This window comes from Populus alba, chromosome 6 (genome assembly GCF_005239225.2).
Source record: "Populus alba chromosome 6, ASM523922v2, whole genome shotgun sequence".
NCBI lineage: Eukaryota > Viridiplantae > Streptophyta > Magnoliopsida > Malpighiales > Salicaceae > Populus > Populus alba.
Window position 1 is genome coordinate 17,775,896 of NC_133289.1, and position 17,455 is coordinate 17,793,350.

The 17,455-nt window shown below is 30.8% G+C and overlaps 2 protein-coding genes across 2 annotated transcripts; one reads left to right on the plus strand and one right to left on the minus strand.

The window, feature by feature from the left end:
• Positions 1 to 9,784: 9,784 nt before the first annotated feature.
• On the plus strand, positions 9,785 to 13,885 carry LOC118043890 (nudix hydrolase 23, chloroplastic). The gene is made up of 7 exons (XM_035051999.2): positions 9,785 to 10,282; positions 10,945 to 11,076; positions 11,568 to 11,644; positions 11,853 to 11,988; positions 12,077 to 12,217; positions 12,299 to 12,357; positions 13,500 to 13,885. The coding sequence occupies exons 1-7, from the start codon at positions 9,977 to 9,979 to the stop codon at positions 13,558 to 13,560; spliced, it is 912 nt and encodes a 303-aa protein (XP_034907890.1). The 5' UTR covers positions 9,785 to 9,976; the 3' UTR covers positions 13,561 to 13,885.
• A 1,744-nt stretch (positions 13,886 to 15,629) lies between these two features.
• LOC118043888 (small ribosomal subunit protein eS27y) lies at positions 15,630 to 16,543 on the minus strand. The gene is made up of 4 exons (XM_035051998.2): positions 16,387 to 16,543; positions 16,205 to 16,306; positions 16,083 to 16,111; positions 15,630 to 15,956 (listed from the first exon to the last, which is right to left on the minus strand). Exons 1-4 carry the CDS (start codon positions 16,387 to 16,389, stop codon positions 15,830 to 15,832), a joined length of 261 nt encoding a protein of 86 aa, XP_034907889.1. The 5' UTR covers positions 16,390 to 16,543; the 3' UTR covers positions 15,630 to 15,829.
• Positions 16,544 to 17,455: the final 912 nt, after the last annotated feature.

Consider the following 17,455-nt stretch of genomic DNA (forward strand, 5'->3'; position numbering starts at 1 on the left):
TTGTTAGACTCATGTTCACTTGAATTCAGTATGTAGCAGATCCCAATGATGTTAGGTCTCGTAACTCACCAGACCTATACCCACTTAGGCTCAACACGTAGCTCAATCTGAGAATGTTGGATTTGATAGCTCGCTAAACTCATGCTCGCTCGGGATCAGCATATTGTTGAACCCAAGAACGTTAGATTTGACAAATCATCAGACCTATGTTTTTTAGGCTCAGCATGTAGTCGAATTCAAGAATGTTAAGTCTGACATCTTACTAGATCCATGTCCACTTGGTGCTTAGCATGTAGCTGAATCTAAGAATGTTGGTTATGAGAACTCATCAGACCCAAGAATTTCATCATCAAATTATCATCAATAGCAACGTTTTCTCTTTATGTTGAAATCTAGCGAGTCTTCTATCCTCTCACAAGAAAGGATTGAAAAATAAGGGAAATGAACTTTGATACCAAAATGATTTTTTAACAAAATGACTAATCACTTACAAACTAAAAAAGATAAGAGATCAAAATAAATTTTTGTATGAAATTCAAAGTTAGCCTATTTTACATATTTTTTTTACTTTGATCCTTTATCTTTTAATTCAATCTAAAAAAAAGTAATTTGATTCTTATTTGGGTTTTAAAAAACTAAATTATGCAAAAACAATCTCGAGAATCAAATAAAAAAATCTTTAAAAATTTAACTACTTTACCCGGGAGAGAGAGCAGAATGCATCCTCAATAGTAATATCACCACTCGGCTTAGTGTTTTTTCAGCAGAACAAACAAGCATCATTGAACGAGCAAGTGAGATCTGATGATTTGGATGCTTTGGACATGTGTATAATCGTCCTTTTTCCAATCGATCTCATTATTGCAAGTATTTGGCCCCGCCATGAAAAACTTACATCATCTTCTATTTCGAGCATGGTCACTTGTGATCCAGCTTTACGTTGCAGGAAGATAGAACTTTTTCCTGAAAGTTGACGACAGCAGACCTCTTTTTTTTTCGCACATGGATGTTACGAAATTAAGTGCTTTCATGTACCTTCTCCCATGGCTTGTTTGCATTTCCAGGTTTACTCGTGTACCTTCAAATCTAATTTATGTGATGCGATGTTTATAGGGTGCTTGAGATACTGGTGTAATATGCCTTTTTTGGTGGAATTCATATAAAATATATATATATATATATATATATATATATATATATATATTTTTTTTTTTAATTTGACGTGGGTGTTCGGACCAGCTTGCGCGCACCTCGACTAATCCCACGGGTTCTAAAGTTAACGACCATGTAAGCCTCTAGTGGCCATCATATAAGTAATCACAGGAGCTCGAACCTGAAAAATAAATTTTTTTACTTTTATGGGATGTAGTTTATGCTTTAAAACAATTGTACCTTAAAAAAAATTTAATTACATCTCTAAGCCAAACATATACTAAATGTTTTTGAGGAACCACATAACCCAATGACCCCCGCGCTATTGTAGATAGCCTTGTAGCGAGAGCATGACAGTATAATTACAGTGCTTTTTTAAAGTTTTTTTACTTCGAAAATATATTAAAATAATATTTTTTTATTTTTTATATTAAAATATTAAATCGGTCTGAAAATATAATAATTAAATTTAAATTTTACCCAACTCCCGTTTAATATTTAAAAGTATTCACTTTAGGGAGAATGATATGATTTTTTGGGTTTAATTTTCGAGATTTTAATAAATATTTTCCTTTCTTTACCACGTGCCAGAATTGTTAACTTTTATTGAATGAGTCCTTCTCCATTTACCTAGTTAAGAATTCGAAAAAACCCTCAAAATCGTACCCTGAAATGAGAGCACTCATAAATCCTGGGTTGTTTAGAAAAAGTAGATTAGTAATTACAATGGTATAGTTTATTATGCAATTATATATATTAATAGAAAATCTTAGCATATATATCGTAAGCTTACAATAGAGTTTAAAAGAAAATCCTAGTATATATGTTCGAAATTTATTTAATTGGCATGATTTAAATGAATTATGGGATGAATGAAAAATTAATCTTAAAAAAATCTTGGTTTTCCTACCAAAAAAAAAGCTATTGATTTTTATAATGATTTATGATGGTTAATTAAAAATTTATCATGATGGAATTGATTATTATTAATTCTTTAATATTTTAAAATTTAAAATTCACTTAAAAAACAGGGGGTGAATGAAGAGTTTTCAACTTAAATTTTCATACTTCTCACCTCTTTTTTGGTGTTTTAAATATCTTTTATGGTTTGGTTTTTTCTCTCAAATCTAGAGTTTAAATTCATACTTTGTTGAGATATATTTGAGTTCTTTTATTTTGGTTCAAAGACGTTGTTTAGAAGTGTATCAAAACTAAGATGGTAGTGTTGAAATCTTGAAAGATAACACGACCAAAAGATTGATGTTTTCTTCCAAATGTAAGAGTGTCGAAGTAATAAATAACTCGGCAAGACTCGGGTCGAACCACAGGGAGGTTAATTGTATACATTATAAACAACAATAATTCAACAACAATAATAACAATAACAATAATAAAGAGGAGGAAGAAGAAGAAATTGATGAAAACTTTGAGATGAAAGATTAATGTAAGGATTAAACAATGATAAAAATAAATGTCATGGTTAGACGATCCGCTAATGGTATTCCAAACAAGTATAGTATAAACTCTTATTACTCAACTAGAAACCACATACAAAAGAGGTTCAAATTGGATGATTTGTCATTAATAGCTCATTATAAATTATTAATATGATCATATTAATTATCTTATTTAAGTAACACCAAACTTTTAAATATTGTGATGAATTCAAGATGTTAACTTATGTTAACAACAAATCAAGTTTCTTTCATAGCATAGGTGTAGGTTATACCATACAGTTGGGTTATGAGAGTGTCAAGCATTTGTTGTCCCAAGTGTTATACAACACAAATCTAGATTAACTATTTAACAAGCAAGGTATTAACAATTAGTAAGATAAAAAGATAAGACATGTTAATATTAAACATTAAGGTCCATGTTGAGTTTACACTATATTTATTCTTATACCATTAGTGTAACCTTTTTACCTTGACATAATAAACTTAGCTAAACATAATGAAGAAGAGAAACATAAATAAACAAAATAAGAACATAAATAAGATACAAGTTAACTAAGTAAAGAAAAGGAAAGGAAAAACATAAACAATATTAATGAAAACAAAACTTAAGAATTACAAAAAATATAAAGAGAGAGCAAGAACAAGTTCTTGATCTGAACAATCAAGCTCCTAAATGCATGAAAAATGCCTCCTTTTATAGGCCAAAATTTAAAACTATTGATTTGATGACTAATTGTTGAGTGGGTAGCCAACTCTTGACTTGGTGAAAATCCTTATCTTCTTATATGAATAAAACATCATTGTTAACATCAGAACTGGAACCAACTATACTCATGAAAGTTATAGGAAATTGTTTTATCTTTCCAAGAATAAAAAATTAAGGTCATTTGGACTTTTAGAACTCAAAATATGGGTTGGACATTGAGCAGTGTCTGGGCTGCAGGATAGATTTGAACTTCTCCGTTGTTGCTATAATTTGGACTTGAAAACAACTTTTTTAAATCTTGGACTCCACATGAAAGTTATAGACCTATATCTTACTTTTCCATCCATATAAAGCAGACCTAAATCTAAGATCTACAGCTCCAGATATGATCTAATTACCGAACAATGTTCCAATTTGGACAGCATCAACATGTCTTTTCTAAGTTTACCCTCTCTTTGTCCTTTCAATTTCAATACTTAATCTCATCAATCAATCCCTTCATTTATATGATAAGCCTGCATTTAAGATGAACATTTACCATAAATTAAAGGTATCTTATATTATTAGATATGTAATTATAAAACATGTTTTAGTTAAGGAGTTATTGATACTTCAAGTGCAAAATGATGATATAAAACCTTGATAAAAATGCACTTTTAAAACACAATAAAAAGACATATTGCAAATCATAGTTTTAAAACCTGACCTAGCGGGTCGATCCGAGACCAAAACCAAGCTAGGTTTAAGAAAAAAATAGGGGAAGGTAACGACCCGGGGTGACCCGATTAAAAACCTAGGTTGACCCTACAAGACCTAGTAAAAAACCCGGTTGCAACTTGCTAACTATGTTGTTTAAACAAAAACGACATCATTTTATTTTATTTTAAAAAAAAATTAAGGGTCAAACCGGGATGACCCGGTCAAAACCTGTGACCTAAGCAAAATGTAAAAACTATGTTCCAAACATTCTAGTTGCACAAGTGAGGAGTAATAAAGTTTTATGGACAAATAATTCATTCTTGACAACAACAAAAATTTTCATTCCTTAAAAGTACTTTAACGAGTAAGTACCATTCTTTATTTTAATTTAAGCATTATTATCTATTATTAGTATACATGCTAGAACTTTAATATATATATTCCAAGTTTGTATACATGCTTATGCATGCTATTATTGTTTTTATTATATTTATGTTGAGAATACGTTTGTCTTGAATTTTATTTTGCATGTTTATAAATTCAAAATTATATGCTTTAGAGGATTACCTTGAACAATCTTTTATGTTTTGCGTGCTCTTGTTATGATAAACTAAACATCCTTACTCACTAGTGTAATATAATATAACATATTTTGAAACAATCTTAAGGTTTTATTCTTTATATTAGACTTTGTTTAGTTTAACTTATGAGAAAAAAATGACAATAATAATAATAACATTGATTTATTGTGAAAGAGCTTTTTAGCATCTTTAAATTTTAAGTTATAATTCAACTTTTTTTAATTTGCTATATTATCACATGTAAATTTAATTTTAATTCTATATGCTTTCATCTATAACCTTTTGGTTTATTATGATTTTTTTTAATGTTTTTTAAAGGTTTCTATAAATCTTTATTTTAAAGTTATAGTTTATCTTCTAAAATTTTTTTTTTATGCAATTTGGATGTTTTGATGCTTGTCATATATTTTATTGATTTATATTTTTTCAACAAGTGAGTTGTTGTTTTTTCAAAACGTGATTTTATATTTTCAATAATTTATGTTATCTTGCTTGTATGATCATGCCTTTTGCTTGGCATGCTTAAATATTTTATAATGATATGATGCATGTTAAAAAACAACTCAACTTTTTAATGTGTGTTGATTTTATCTTGCATAGTTTAAATATTTTTATTTATCAAGTTACTATATTACAAGTTTTATTTTTTACACTACTTATTTATTGCGAAGTTGAAATATTTATTTATTAATATTAGTGGCTATTTCTTTTATAATTAATATTATATTTTTAACTCGAGAATTGATTTTTTCCAACCAATATCGCTTCGACAAGTATTGTTTTGATAGTAAGAATTCAACTATCATCTTTTATGGTGAATAGTGAGAAAACCTGAAAAGTTCAATGGATTAAATTTTAAATGGTGATAACATAAATGTTGATTTATGTGCTCACCTTAAACTTGATTAAGTTCTTGTAGGACAAAAAAAGTGTTAAAGTTGTCAAATAATAAATTTGATTTCATTATTATGATAGATTTGAACATATAGAATCATAGTGGTTTTGTGCATAAAAAACATATTTTGAATACAATAATAAATACAAAATATGATGTGTGTATTGCAATAAAGAGTGCAAAGGCACTTTGAAATTTTAAACAAAAAAATTCAAGGTTGAAGTTGTCATTATGCAAAGGTTCATAGTCAGTAAATTTCTAGATCTAAAATGGCATCAAAGTTATCTGGTCAAATTTGTTCAAGTATACAAAATTATTCATGTATATGTTACTATTCATATATATATAAAAAAGTTAGTGTGATAAACAAATATGATCTAAAAAGTTTTGTATAAGAAGATTGAGTTTTGAACAAGATCATTTATGACCCCTCTAGTCCTTCATAAGAACTTCTTTAATGAAATTATTATTCATATGATACTATTTTCATATATAGTATGGTTCGTAAGTGAAATGATAATAATTGAACAAATCACAGAGAATAAAATATGGCTCAGCAAAGTAACCCAATAAAGAAAATGACTGTTAAAGCCAATATTAATAAGGTTGAGTACCTCGCTAATGAACATTTTAAAATGAACATTTTTGTTGTTTTCAAAGTCAACCTGAATAAACAATCCTCAACAATGTATTGGATGTTGTTGATATTAGAAAGAACTTAATGTTTGACTTACTGTTGAGAAAATAAAAAGTTTTACGATGATTTTCTTTAAAGTGGTAAATTTATACTCTCTAAGAGTAGTGTATTTGTAGGAAAGAGGTATCTTCGTGATGGGCTCTTTAAAATGAATGTAATGATCAATATAACCAAATAACCAATGATGAGAACAATAATTAGATTGTCTTTTCTTCTTATTTGCTTGAGTCTTGTGAAGTGTGACATGAAAGTAAGGTTATATGAATTATAATTTTATGAAAAGATTAATAAACTATGAATTATTACCAAGTATGATTTTTTAGAAAAATCATACATGTGAAATTTTTATAAAATTAAAATTCACAAAACTTTATTTTCAAACAATAAAAAAAAATAGTGAAGCTTTAAACTTAATTCACTAAGATATTGGTGATTCAAAATTTATGCAAACTTAAAGTGGAAAAAAAAAATACTATATTATTTTTATAGATAATTTCACAATGCATTGTTACACTTATCTACTTAGAAGCAATGATGAAGCTCTTGAAATGTTTAAACATTATAATAATGAAGTTCAAAATCAACTTAAAAAGAAAACAAATGTAATAAGAAGTGATAAATATGGAGAATACAAAGTACCATTTGGTGAATTATGTTTTCAAAATGGTATTGTTAACCAAATTACTCTTCCTTATTCACCACAATAAAATGATATTATAGAATATAAGAACCGAGCATTAAAAGAAATGATGAATGACATGTTGTTAAGTTCAGAGACACATTAGAACTTGTAAAAGGATGCAATTCTAATTGTCAATTAAATACTTAACAAAATGCTCTATAAAAAGTTAGAAAAGACATTATATAAATTGTAGAAAAGTAAAAGACCTTCATATAAATACCTCAAAATATAAGATTGTCTTATGAAGGTAGCAATACTTGATTCTAAATAAGTAATGATGGGATCTACAACTGTGGATTATGCATTTATTAGATATGAATACAATAGTAGTACATCATGACTTCTTGTAAACAAATCAAGTATTAAGGATATTCATCCTAATACTATTATAGAATTAAAAAAAATGTTATATTTCTTGAAGATATGTTTCCATAGAAGAAAGCACGAGAAAATCATTCACTTAAAGGTAGCTCAGGTAATTATCACCAATCAAAAAATGATGATGTTGATATTAGAAGGAGCAAAAGGGAAAAAACAACCAAAATATTTGGTTTATAAATCTCAAACCTACTCCAAGATAATATCTTGTTTAAAAGCTTTTTATTGGAAAAAGATAATTAATAGTGAAATTAAATCCATTATGAATAATCATATATCAAAACTAGTGGAAGAAAGCACTAGAAAATCATTCACTTAAAAGAACGATTGAGGTTATAGCTCAAGTAATTATCACCAATAAAAAAAATGATGAGGTTGATATTAGAAGCAGCAAAAGGGAAAAAAACAACTAAAATATTTGGTTCTAAATTTTTAACATACTTTCTAGAAAATAAATCTCGAACCTACTCCAAGACAATGTCTTGTCTAGAACCTTTCTATTGGAAGAAGGCAATTAATAGTGAAATTAAATTCATTATGAATAATAATACATGATAAATAGTGGATCTTCTTTCTAAAAATAAATCATTAGGCCATAAGTGGAAAACGATGAAACTTGATGGCACTATTGGCAAATATAAAAATAGAATTGTTATAAGGGTTTTAAACAACAAGAAGATGTGTTATATTTTGACATATATTCACTTGTGTCAAGAATAACTTCCATACAAATATTAATAGTTACTAAAAAAAATAAAGTACAGTGGATGCAGTTGTTGTGGCTGTAGACAGTAAAGAATAATAATAATTAAAAGTGAAGTGAAAACCTAACATAACATTTCTTATAGACCATTCATTCTTTTTAATTGAATTTATAGGTAGGCAAATAACTCTAATTTAACAAGAAGTGTGTCTTCTTCTTCTTTTTTCTTTATTGTTTTCACTTTCTTACTTAGTAACCCTCATTACAATCATAATTCAGACTCACATAAGTAAGGAGAAGGAAAGTAAGAGATTATCAATATTACAATAAGTTTAAAAAACACTAACTTTATTTTTGTCAAAGTAGAGAGCAAAGAGGAAGGAGAAGCATTTTGCATTATCGGCTGGTTGGTTAGGGTTTTTATTTTTGAAGTATTTATATATCAATATAAATTTATATACTTGGTTTGATTTTATTGATTTTATAGTTTTTATTTTATAGTCAAATCTAATTTTGTTAATTTTTAAGTTTTTAATTTAATTTTATACATTAGATATATGATTCTATGAGTGATTTTAACAACACTTCTTTATAAAATATAAGTTAGCACCAAATATTTTTTATGTTAAAAAATCTAATCAATAACATAGCTTGGACTAATGATCCAGTGCAATTCTATACCAAGGAGAAACTCATCATTTTTAAACTCGACCTAATAATTGACCCGGTATAATGATCGGGTCACGGGTTAGATGGGTTGACCCGGATCAATAAAAAAAAGAATTTCAATGCAACGCTTTACCAGTGGCTTCAAGCATCCCCAGTCTTAGTGTTTAGTCATTTTACTCTTTCATCAATATGCACACGTTGAACAATAACAAATTATTAAACTAAATCTTATATATTCTGCATAATACATGCTTTTATTGCTGCAGATGAAAATAGAAATTTTAATAAATTCCTTATAATAAAATAGTTCAGATCCCTTTGTTTTGTGTTTAGATTGTTTCATTGAAGAGGATTTGCATTACTACTTTCGCATCTTTGTGCAACATAAACAAAAATCAGCAATTGAAGTGAGCAATTTTGATGGCTTCTTGAAACAGGTATGGTAGATCAGAAAATGTTCTGAGACTAGTTTGCTCAAAACTAAGGAGATGCAAACATATAACTAATTCATGAAACATGAATTGTCTATTTAATTAAATGACAACGAATTAATAATAAAAAAAGCCAAAAACAAGAAAAGCTAGAAAGCCACAACAGAGATCTATTGGTGATTTAATAACCATCATACTATTTTACTTGGAAGAATCAAGCAATGAAGAACAAAATACTAAAGAGAAACATGTAACAACAAATGGTTTTGTGTATTACCCAAAACCCAGGATCTATTGGCTTTGCACTCTCTAACTCTTGCAGCATCTTGTTAGCATCTCTCTCTCTATTGCAAGCCAAGAAGATTTTAAGATTTGAGGAGGATGCAAAGGCAAATAGGCAGGCTTTGAAGACTCAATAGGTTATGTTTTTGTGATTTTGTCTTTATGTTGCAAATGGCTTGATAAATTGACAATAAAACGGTGATGTTTTATTTATATATGTATATATAAAAAAATAGTCGGGTCTCGGGTCAATCGAGCCAAATCCTTGGCTAGTTTTTTTTTTAACCCAACGCGATTCTAGCTCTGGGTCAGCTAGGTCCCATGTCGACTCGCGGGCCAGGCCAGGTTTTAAAACTATAGAGAAACTTATTCCATGCAAGCAACTATAGGTTAAAAAAACACATTAACACGTGGCTTGCAGACATAAGAGAATATCACTCAACAAAACAAATGTAAATCAAGTTTTGCAGCACCAAAATGAAATTCTCTTATCTGGAAACACACCAAACGCAACTGAGTTAACGCGGGTTCTGAGTTCTGATTCGCATTACCACCACCAAACAGAATCATTCATACTTGCTAAACAATTCTCACCGAACATCAAGATTCTTTGTCACAAATACAAGAAATTGGTGAGCTTTTCAATGCTAAAAGCAATACAGAATCTTGGTTCATCAACAACAACAACCACAACCACAACAACAACAAAAGGGTTTGTGGCATCTTTTTATAGATTGAAACCACCACATGCCACCACAACGAGTGCTTTTGTCTCAATTTCTTCCAGCCTGTTATCCTATTATTCTCCAAGAACCAGACCCACAAAGCCTCTTCTGTTTTTGACTCGAAAGACTCGATCTTTGGAACCTGTTCGTGCTCACTCAACTCGGTCTGAGTCTAAGATGGATGGCACTTCTTCTTCTTCTTCAGCAGTTGCTGTTCAGTCATCTGTGAGTTTCTTTTATTTGAGTTTTTGCTCTGTATTGTTGAAATCCTGATACTCTTATTGAATTTGTAGATAAATTAGATACTTAGTTATGAATATTGGGCTGTTGGGATTTATGATTGTCATTTTCTTGATTGTGTGGTAGAAATTTCTCTTTGTTTATTCAGTCCATTTTTTTTGGTCACCTTCATGCTTTAATTGAAGTTTTATCTTAGTTTTATGCCTCCATTGTTGTGGAATTTGATCATGTTTTACTTGTTTTCATTTATTGTAAATGTTGAGTTGCTTATTTGATCGACTTGGAAGCTACTTAATCTTGGTTGACACACAAGCTAGGTCGAAGATACTTGAATGAAACAAATAAGAGGAACCTTGTAACTAATCTCATATCACATAGTATTCTTTTTTGAACATCACTGATATATATATTTTTTTCTTATTCAAGTTTTGTCAGTGCTTGTATCCACAGCTAGGTTTAGAAAGAGACGGTGTGAATTAGATTAATTGGTTCAGGATATCATTGATTGTTGATGCCAGTGGTTTTTTACTTTTCTTCCCTTTTTGTCTCATTCGAGATACTTGCATTCACATAATCCTGTATGGTGCTCATTTTTCTTTTCCAATGCCCCCAACGTTGTTCTTTGCTGATGATAATCTGGTTTTCAGGGAAGTGTACGCAAGATCAATTTCTGTCAGTGGTGTGGTGGCCAGACAAAACATGATATACCTGATGGGGAGGAAAAGATGAGAGCTATTTGCACAGTTTGTGGGAAAATTACCTATCAAAACCCTAAAATGGTATGGTCATTCATTATTACAATCAAATATGTCATGTATGTTTCTGCTGTCTTGTCTGATTACAGGTGTCATGTATGTTTATTCTAAAATTGATTTTAGCATCCTGGTTCTCACCACAGCTGGTCAGGTATCTCCATTTAATGTGAAGTGCATGAACTAGCTAGCTTCATTTATTCTTTCGGCAACTAGTAAAATACAAACCATGGGAGGACTTGTTGTGAAATAGAGATTGTATGCAAAAAAGGTTTTTAGGGAGCATAAGCTGTTGGACTCTGAGTCATCTAATAGTGGAATTGTGTGTGAATTATTTTAAGTCTACTGGTTATTTTAACGAGTACTGAAAACAAGGAAAACCTTGTAGGCATGAAGCCAAAAACCTTGCAATGTGTTTATATCATTCTATTCTTGGTTTTCTCTCCAGTTTGTTTGATACTGCATTTTCAATGAAGGCAATGGAAATATTGTTATCTTTTGTAAACTGGTTTGAATAGGTGGTGGGATGCCTCATTGAGCATGATAACAAGGTCTTACTCTGCAAGCGAAACATCCAACCATCATTTGGCCTCTGGTATGCGTCTGAAAATGGAATTTTGGTACAGAATGGAACCACTGCGTTCTTTCTCTAATATAAACTCTCAAATAGTAGTTAAAAAGAAAAAAAAAAATGCATTTACTCCATATGGTACTTGGTCCTTTCTTCTTTTCATTTTAACTAGTTTTTCTTATCTTCATTATCCATGATGGATAACCCAGATAATTGTATTGTGCTGATGTAGGACCCTTCCTGCTGGTTACTTGGAAATTGGTGAGTCTGCTGCAGAAGGGGCAATCAGGGAAACCTGGGAGGAAGCACACGCAGAAGTGGAAGTCGTGTCACCCTTTGCTCATTTGGACATCCCTCTTATTGGCCAAGTAAGGGAGAGATGCCTCTCATTTCTCATATTGATTTTTCTATGAACTTGCTTAACGTTTCAAAGTTTATTGTTGTTTTTTGGAGCAGACTTATATAATTTTCTTGGCAAAGCTGAGGAAGCCCCACTTTTCACCAGGTCCAGAGTCATTGGAGTGCCAACTTTTTTCGCTAGATGATATACCTTTTGATTCTTTGGCATTTTCATCGATGGCAGTTACTTTAAAGCTGGTAAGAGCCTGTTTTAGCAATATACAGTTTCTTCATTTACTTGCTTTTGTTACTCATATATATAATCTCCTGTTGTTGCAGTACATTGAAGATGTTAAAGCTGGAAGTCGAAAATTTCACTACGGTACAATTAACAAAAGGTACTTTACAATGCATTTTTTGTATTAGAAGCTCAAGTGAACTCCTGTGAGAATGGATAATCCACTTTTAATCTCAAAACCAGGAAGCTTTGGATTGTCTATTGTCTCAATAAAATGCGTTGGCTATTCGACTTATTTTTTGCCATTTTGCTCTGTTGTAAATGGTTTTGCGAAAGGAAATGACCATCTGATAAAAGTAGTGTTCATTTCAGTTTCTGAGGTGTCTATTTTGAATTGTTATGATGGTGGTGGTTGTGGTATTGGAAGCAGGCAGGTGCTTACCGGCAGTTTTAGGTGACTGCCAGTGCTTCTACCTTTTCCAATGTTTACGAAAGAAAAGAAATAATTGAATAACAGAACACCTTTCTTTCTTTCTGCTGTCATGATAAAATTTGGCTGATCTTTAGCTTGGGAATGAGGCTGAATTTAACATGACCAATTTCTCTTTAGCAAAATTAGCACCAAAAGTGGGTCCTTTTCTTTTCAGTTCGCTGTAATTCACGTTGATTCACTCCCTACACCTTTACTATTCCCTCAATTTTGAAGGCGGTGTTTGCTTGGCGCTGTAGGATTTTGTTCCATTAGGTGGCTGTGGCTTTCACGGGGTGGAATTTACCGTGTCTTGACCCTTGAATCATTTTTTATATCATTCTTTATTGTTAGTGTTGTTAATATTCTAGGCTTGATTGTTTAACCGAAAGTGATTTCTCCTAAACAAACTTTCTTGTATTTGTTTACCATTATAAAAATTGATAAATGACAAAACAATTTTAAATCAAAAAAAAATTTAGCTTGGTTTTTAGAAAAGTATTTTTCTTTTATTTTGATTGAAACTCTTTCCAGAAATTATGAAAAATTCAAAAATATCTTTTATTTTGGATGGAAAATTATTTAGCTTGGTCTTCAATTTTTTAATTGTTATATATTTTATTTTGATTTTTTTTTCAATTTCATTCTATAAAATTAAATTTTTATATTAATTTTGATACTTATTCTTTTGATTATTATTTGTTTTTCTATTATCTTGATTATTTTTTTTTTTTTTATCCATCAACAGAGATTGTTCTTTCTTTGTAGAATACTTGATTGGTATGGAAAGCATGCTCATGTTTGTTGAAGTCTTTTCTGATACTTATTTGCAGGCCTGGCTCGAGCCCTTCTGATACCCATGCCTATACTCTCGATAATCATTTGCAGTCTTGAGAAATGGGAATCCGTTTTCCTTTTCCACATGAGGTGTTTAATAGCTGGGATTGACCTTCTTTGATCTTTCAAATCCATGGCGGAAGCTGAGGATGGTGATGGGACCCAGCATTCTGATGCATTGAAGCCATCGAAGACCATTGAGCGGATGTCTTCTGTGTGACGACGGAGTGTGTGGAAGAGGCAGCCATTTCATCGTACAACTTGTGTTTAATTGTTAGCTTCACCCTACTTTCCATCCAAAATGTACAGAAATTTACTTCACTCTTTTGCATTGAATAAAGACTTGTTAGCGAGGCGTCCTCTGAGTTCTCATGTTTGGAAATGGTTCTCTCATCCTCCAACACTTCGAAACTTATTTTATTTTTTATTATGAAATCGAAAATTAATTTTATTTTTATAAATTGAAAATGATTATGAAATCGAAAAGTAATTTTATTTTTATAAATTGTTTTAAAAAAATATTTCGATGGAAATAAAAGAAAAAATATCAATTTAAAAAATTAATAAAAAAAAAAATCACAAGAATCAACAGTGTTATTTTTAAGACGAGCAAAAAATTATACATAAAGCAAGAATGGAACTTTGTCTCCAAATAAATAAATGCTAAAGGGTGAGAAAAAATGACTTAAAAAAAAAATTAACTTTTTTTTTTTCAAAAACAAAACAAATATTAATCAAACCAAAACGAATTTGAAAGATAAAATAAAAAAAGTGAAATTAAAAAATAATTTTAATTTTATAGATTATTTAAATTAAAATACAGTAATAAAAGGATATGGATTGAATGTTAAGGAAATTTTAAAGGGCTGAGAAGACTGAAAAATGAAAAAGGCTGCTACACCAAACCGGAGGTGAGTTTTACACACATGATGCCCCATTGCAGTGAGGTGCTTAGACCTTTCAAACACTGATAAGCAGAATTGCTCGTGCAACTTTCTTGGCAAGCATAAACTTTAGAGCACAATGAATAGGTTGATGGCTTGCATAAAGGTGGATGATTGCCCGATACTAGAGTGCCATGAGCTTGGTTTGATAGTAAGGATCTTACAGTGCAAACCAATTATGACAGAAATTCTTCCATTTTAGATCGAGTTAAGCCCGTCATTTATATTTGCAAATATACATATAAACAATTCACACCAGCGTTACTCTGCTCTTTTCATTCCTTGTCTTGGCTTTATCCATAATCTCCAAGCCAAATGAAACAAAAGCAATAAAGAGCATGAAAATAGAAAACTGAAAATCCAGTCATTATAACCACAGAAAATCTACAAATTAAAGTCACACGATGGTCTTTAAAAATCTAGGACCCTGTAGTAGTGAATCAACCTGGACAGCTTGAACATGCCAGTAATCAGCTTTCGTTTTCATGGCTATCAACATGAATTACCTAAAAACAAAAAGGAACATGGGGTTTTGCTTTATCTTTGTTCCACACAAGAAGCATTAAGATTGCCTAAAATTACCTAAGTTGCACAGCATAGCACCACAAAATCACCTAGCAATCTTTAAGTCAATAAAGCTCCATATCAAAAGTAAAACACACACATGCATTATCACCACACAATCACCTAGTAATCTTCACAAGCTCTATATCAAAGTAAGGAAACACATATCATCCAAAATGAAAACCCATTCAACGCAAAAGATGTCATCCAGTGGCGAGCAAACTGGAGAAAGTTAAGACACTTTCTAACAGCTACAACAGAGTACAGGACATAGTAGATGTGTCTAGGTGCTTTGACTATCAACGTTAGTAAAACTCAAAACTAAAACTCCAAGATTATGGAACTAGTGTGCAAGAATGCCAAGGATTACATTGCCCTCGTCAACACAGAATGCCCAAAAAACTAAGTGCTCAACTAATAATAATAGCATTATACGGGGTAGGTATGCATCGACATTCACTCGTGGACCATCAACTAATTTTGACAAACTAGCAGATAAAAGCTTGAAACGCATAATGCAGGTAAGAGCTTGAATTCCCCCAGACCCACAAATGAGGCATAAACTATAATCAACTACAACATAATCAAAGGCAGTAACTACATAACAATAGACCTGGGTTGATATTCAAAACATTTCTCACTGAATAAAAACCAAAATCTTATACAATATTTATAGTCATAGAGAGCCTAAGACAATTAAAAATCAAAATTATCAAAACAACTTTGTTCAATTCATCACCATCGCGCCTAAAAAAGAACTCCAGAACAATTTACCAAACAGGGCAAAAAGATAAAAAGAAAGTAAATTATCGTAATCTTCACTCGCTCTTCTTCCTGAAGGAGCACCCCTCTGTAAGCTTGGCACGACCCCCTGTTGGCTGACACAACACTGTCTGGCAGTTCCCACAAACCACAACAGTTTGCGAATGACTGAAAACAGTGGTTCTGCACACAACATATTCATTTAAGTAAATAAATAAAACCATCGACGATCCCTTTTCAAACCAAACAGCTAAGAAGGAATGCTTAAATTCATCAAGAAAAATATACAAAGGTCATGACATGACTTACATGTTGAAGCAACCCTGGCACTTCACATCCTGCAAGTTTTTACAAGAAAATATGATAAAAACATAATCAGAAGGGAAAATAATAGAAAGAAAGGCAGGAAAATGTATGGTATTTGTAATTACCATAAAAAAAGAGTTTGGGGACTGAACAAGGCGCTTGAGCTTATGCTTCCTTTTCTCATGCTCTGCTGGCGGGTTGAGCAAATCGATATCGTTTTGAAGAACCTTTCATTAACAAACAGATCAGTTAAAGAGCGAATCAGATCATAACAGATAACGAAACCAATTCACATCAACTCACTCACCATTGGAAAATTTTATTTTATCTTTGAAACCGCTTCTCTCTTTCTTTTGCGGGAATACGCCAACCTAGACTAGAAAGAAACCCTAGAGCGCCCGAGTAGACAGGAAGAAAATTTATGCAAAGCGCTGTATGGGGCTTATAGCCGTTGATTATGAGCAATGTCACATCCTGGCCTTTCATCTCGAAGGGTCTAGGGCAACATTAAAAACAGGGGTATAATCGTCCATTTGGTCAAACAAAAAAAGTTGAAAAGACAAGGTATTATTAACAGAACTTATAAAGCACCTACATGTTTTACTGTCTCGAAACTCAGCCGGCTGGTTGACCCGGCCGTATTAAAAAAAAATAAAAAATTTTAATATAATCTGATAAGACCCGTTTAAAAATCAAGTTATAATTTATTAATTTTTTTTTTTTACTAAAACAATATTATTTTAATTTTTTTAAAATTAATTTGATAAGTCGATTAAAACTCAATAACTCGATCAAAATTTAAAACCTAAAAATTTGGATTTATTTGTATAGCCAATAAAAATTAAAATTGTTGATTAGAATTTTTACTGATTTTTGATGGTCTTCCTAACAATAGAAGTATGTAGTTAACCTTTGATAAGATAAAAAAAAAAAATAAGATTTGCTTTTATTGATATTTTTGTATTTTTATTCGAGTATTTAGTGTAATTACTAGGGTCATAGAGGATATTTTGATATTTTCACATTGTTTAATTTTTTTTTTAAAGAAAAAGTTTTTTTAAAAAACATGTCAACGAGTGAGTTGTGTTTGTCATTTCAGGCGGCACATGAGACACTACTCGATAACCAACAAAGCTTTCATCGTCTCTTTGGATGTGTTGTTGTGTCCTTTTCAATGTGGAGTGGCGAATTGTATCTAAAGGTGTTTGAATTATCATTGGTGATCATTTGATTCCCCCACTTTTTTCTCTCTTTTAACAGGTAATGCATGCAATTATCTTTTTATTTTTTTTTTTACTTTTCAATTTAAGTTCTCATTCTTTTAATTTCTTATTTCATTCTTAGTCCATTTGTATACTTTTTTCTTTTCTTTTCAA

Excerpts from the sequence above, each read along its gene's own strand:
- LOC118043888 (XM_035051998.2), bottom strand. Across the intron at positions 16,112-16,204 it reads CCCCAAACTCTTTTTTTATG|GATGTGAAGTGCCAGGGTTG; the intron begins GTAATTACAAAT and ends AAAAACTTGCAG. Across the intron at positions 15,957-16,082 it reads TGCCAGGGTTGCTTCAACAT|AACCACTGTTTTCAGTCATT; the intron begins GTAAGTCATGTC and ends TGTTGTGTGCAG.
- LOC118043890 (XM_035051999.2), top strand. The coding sequence starts at position 9,977 with ATGCTAAAAGCAATACAGAATCTTGGTTCATCAACAACAACAACCACA. Across the intron at positions 10,283-10,944 it reads CAGTTGCTGTTCAGTCATCT|GGAAGTGTACGCAAGATCAA; the intron begins GTGAGTTTCTTT and ends TCTGGTTTTCAG. Across the intron at positions 11,077-11,567 it reads CCTATCAAAACCCTAAAATG|GTGGTGGGATGCCTCATTGA; the intron begins GTATGGTCATTC and ends TGGTTTGAATAG.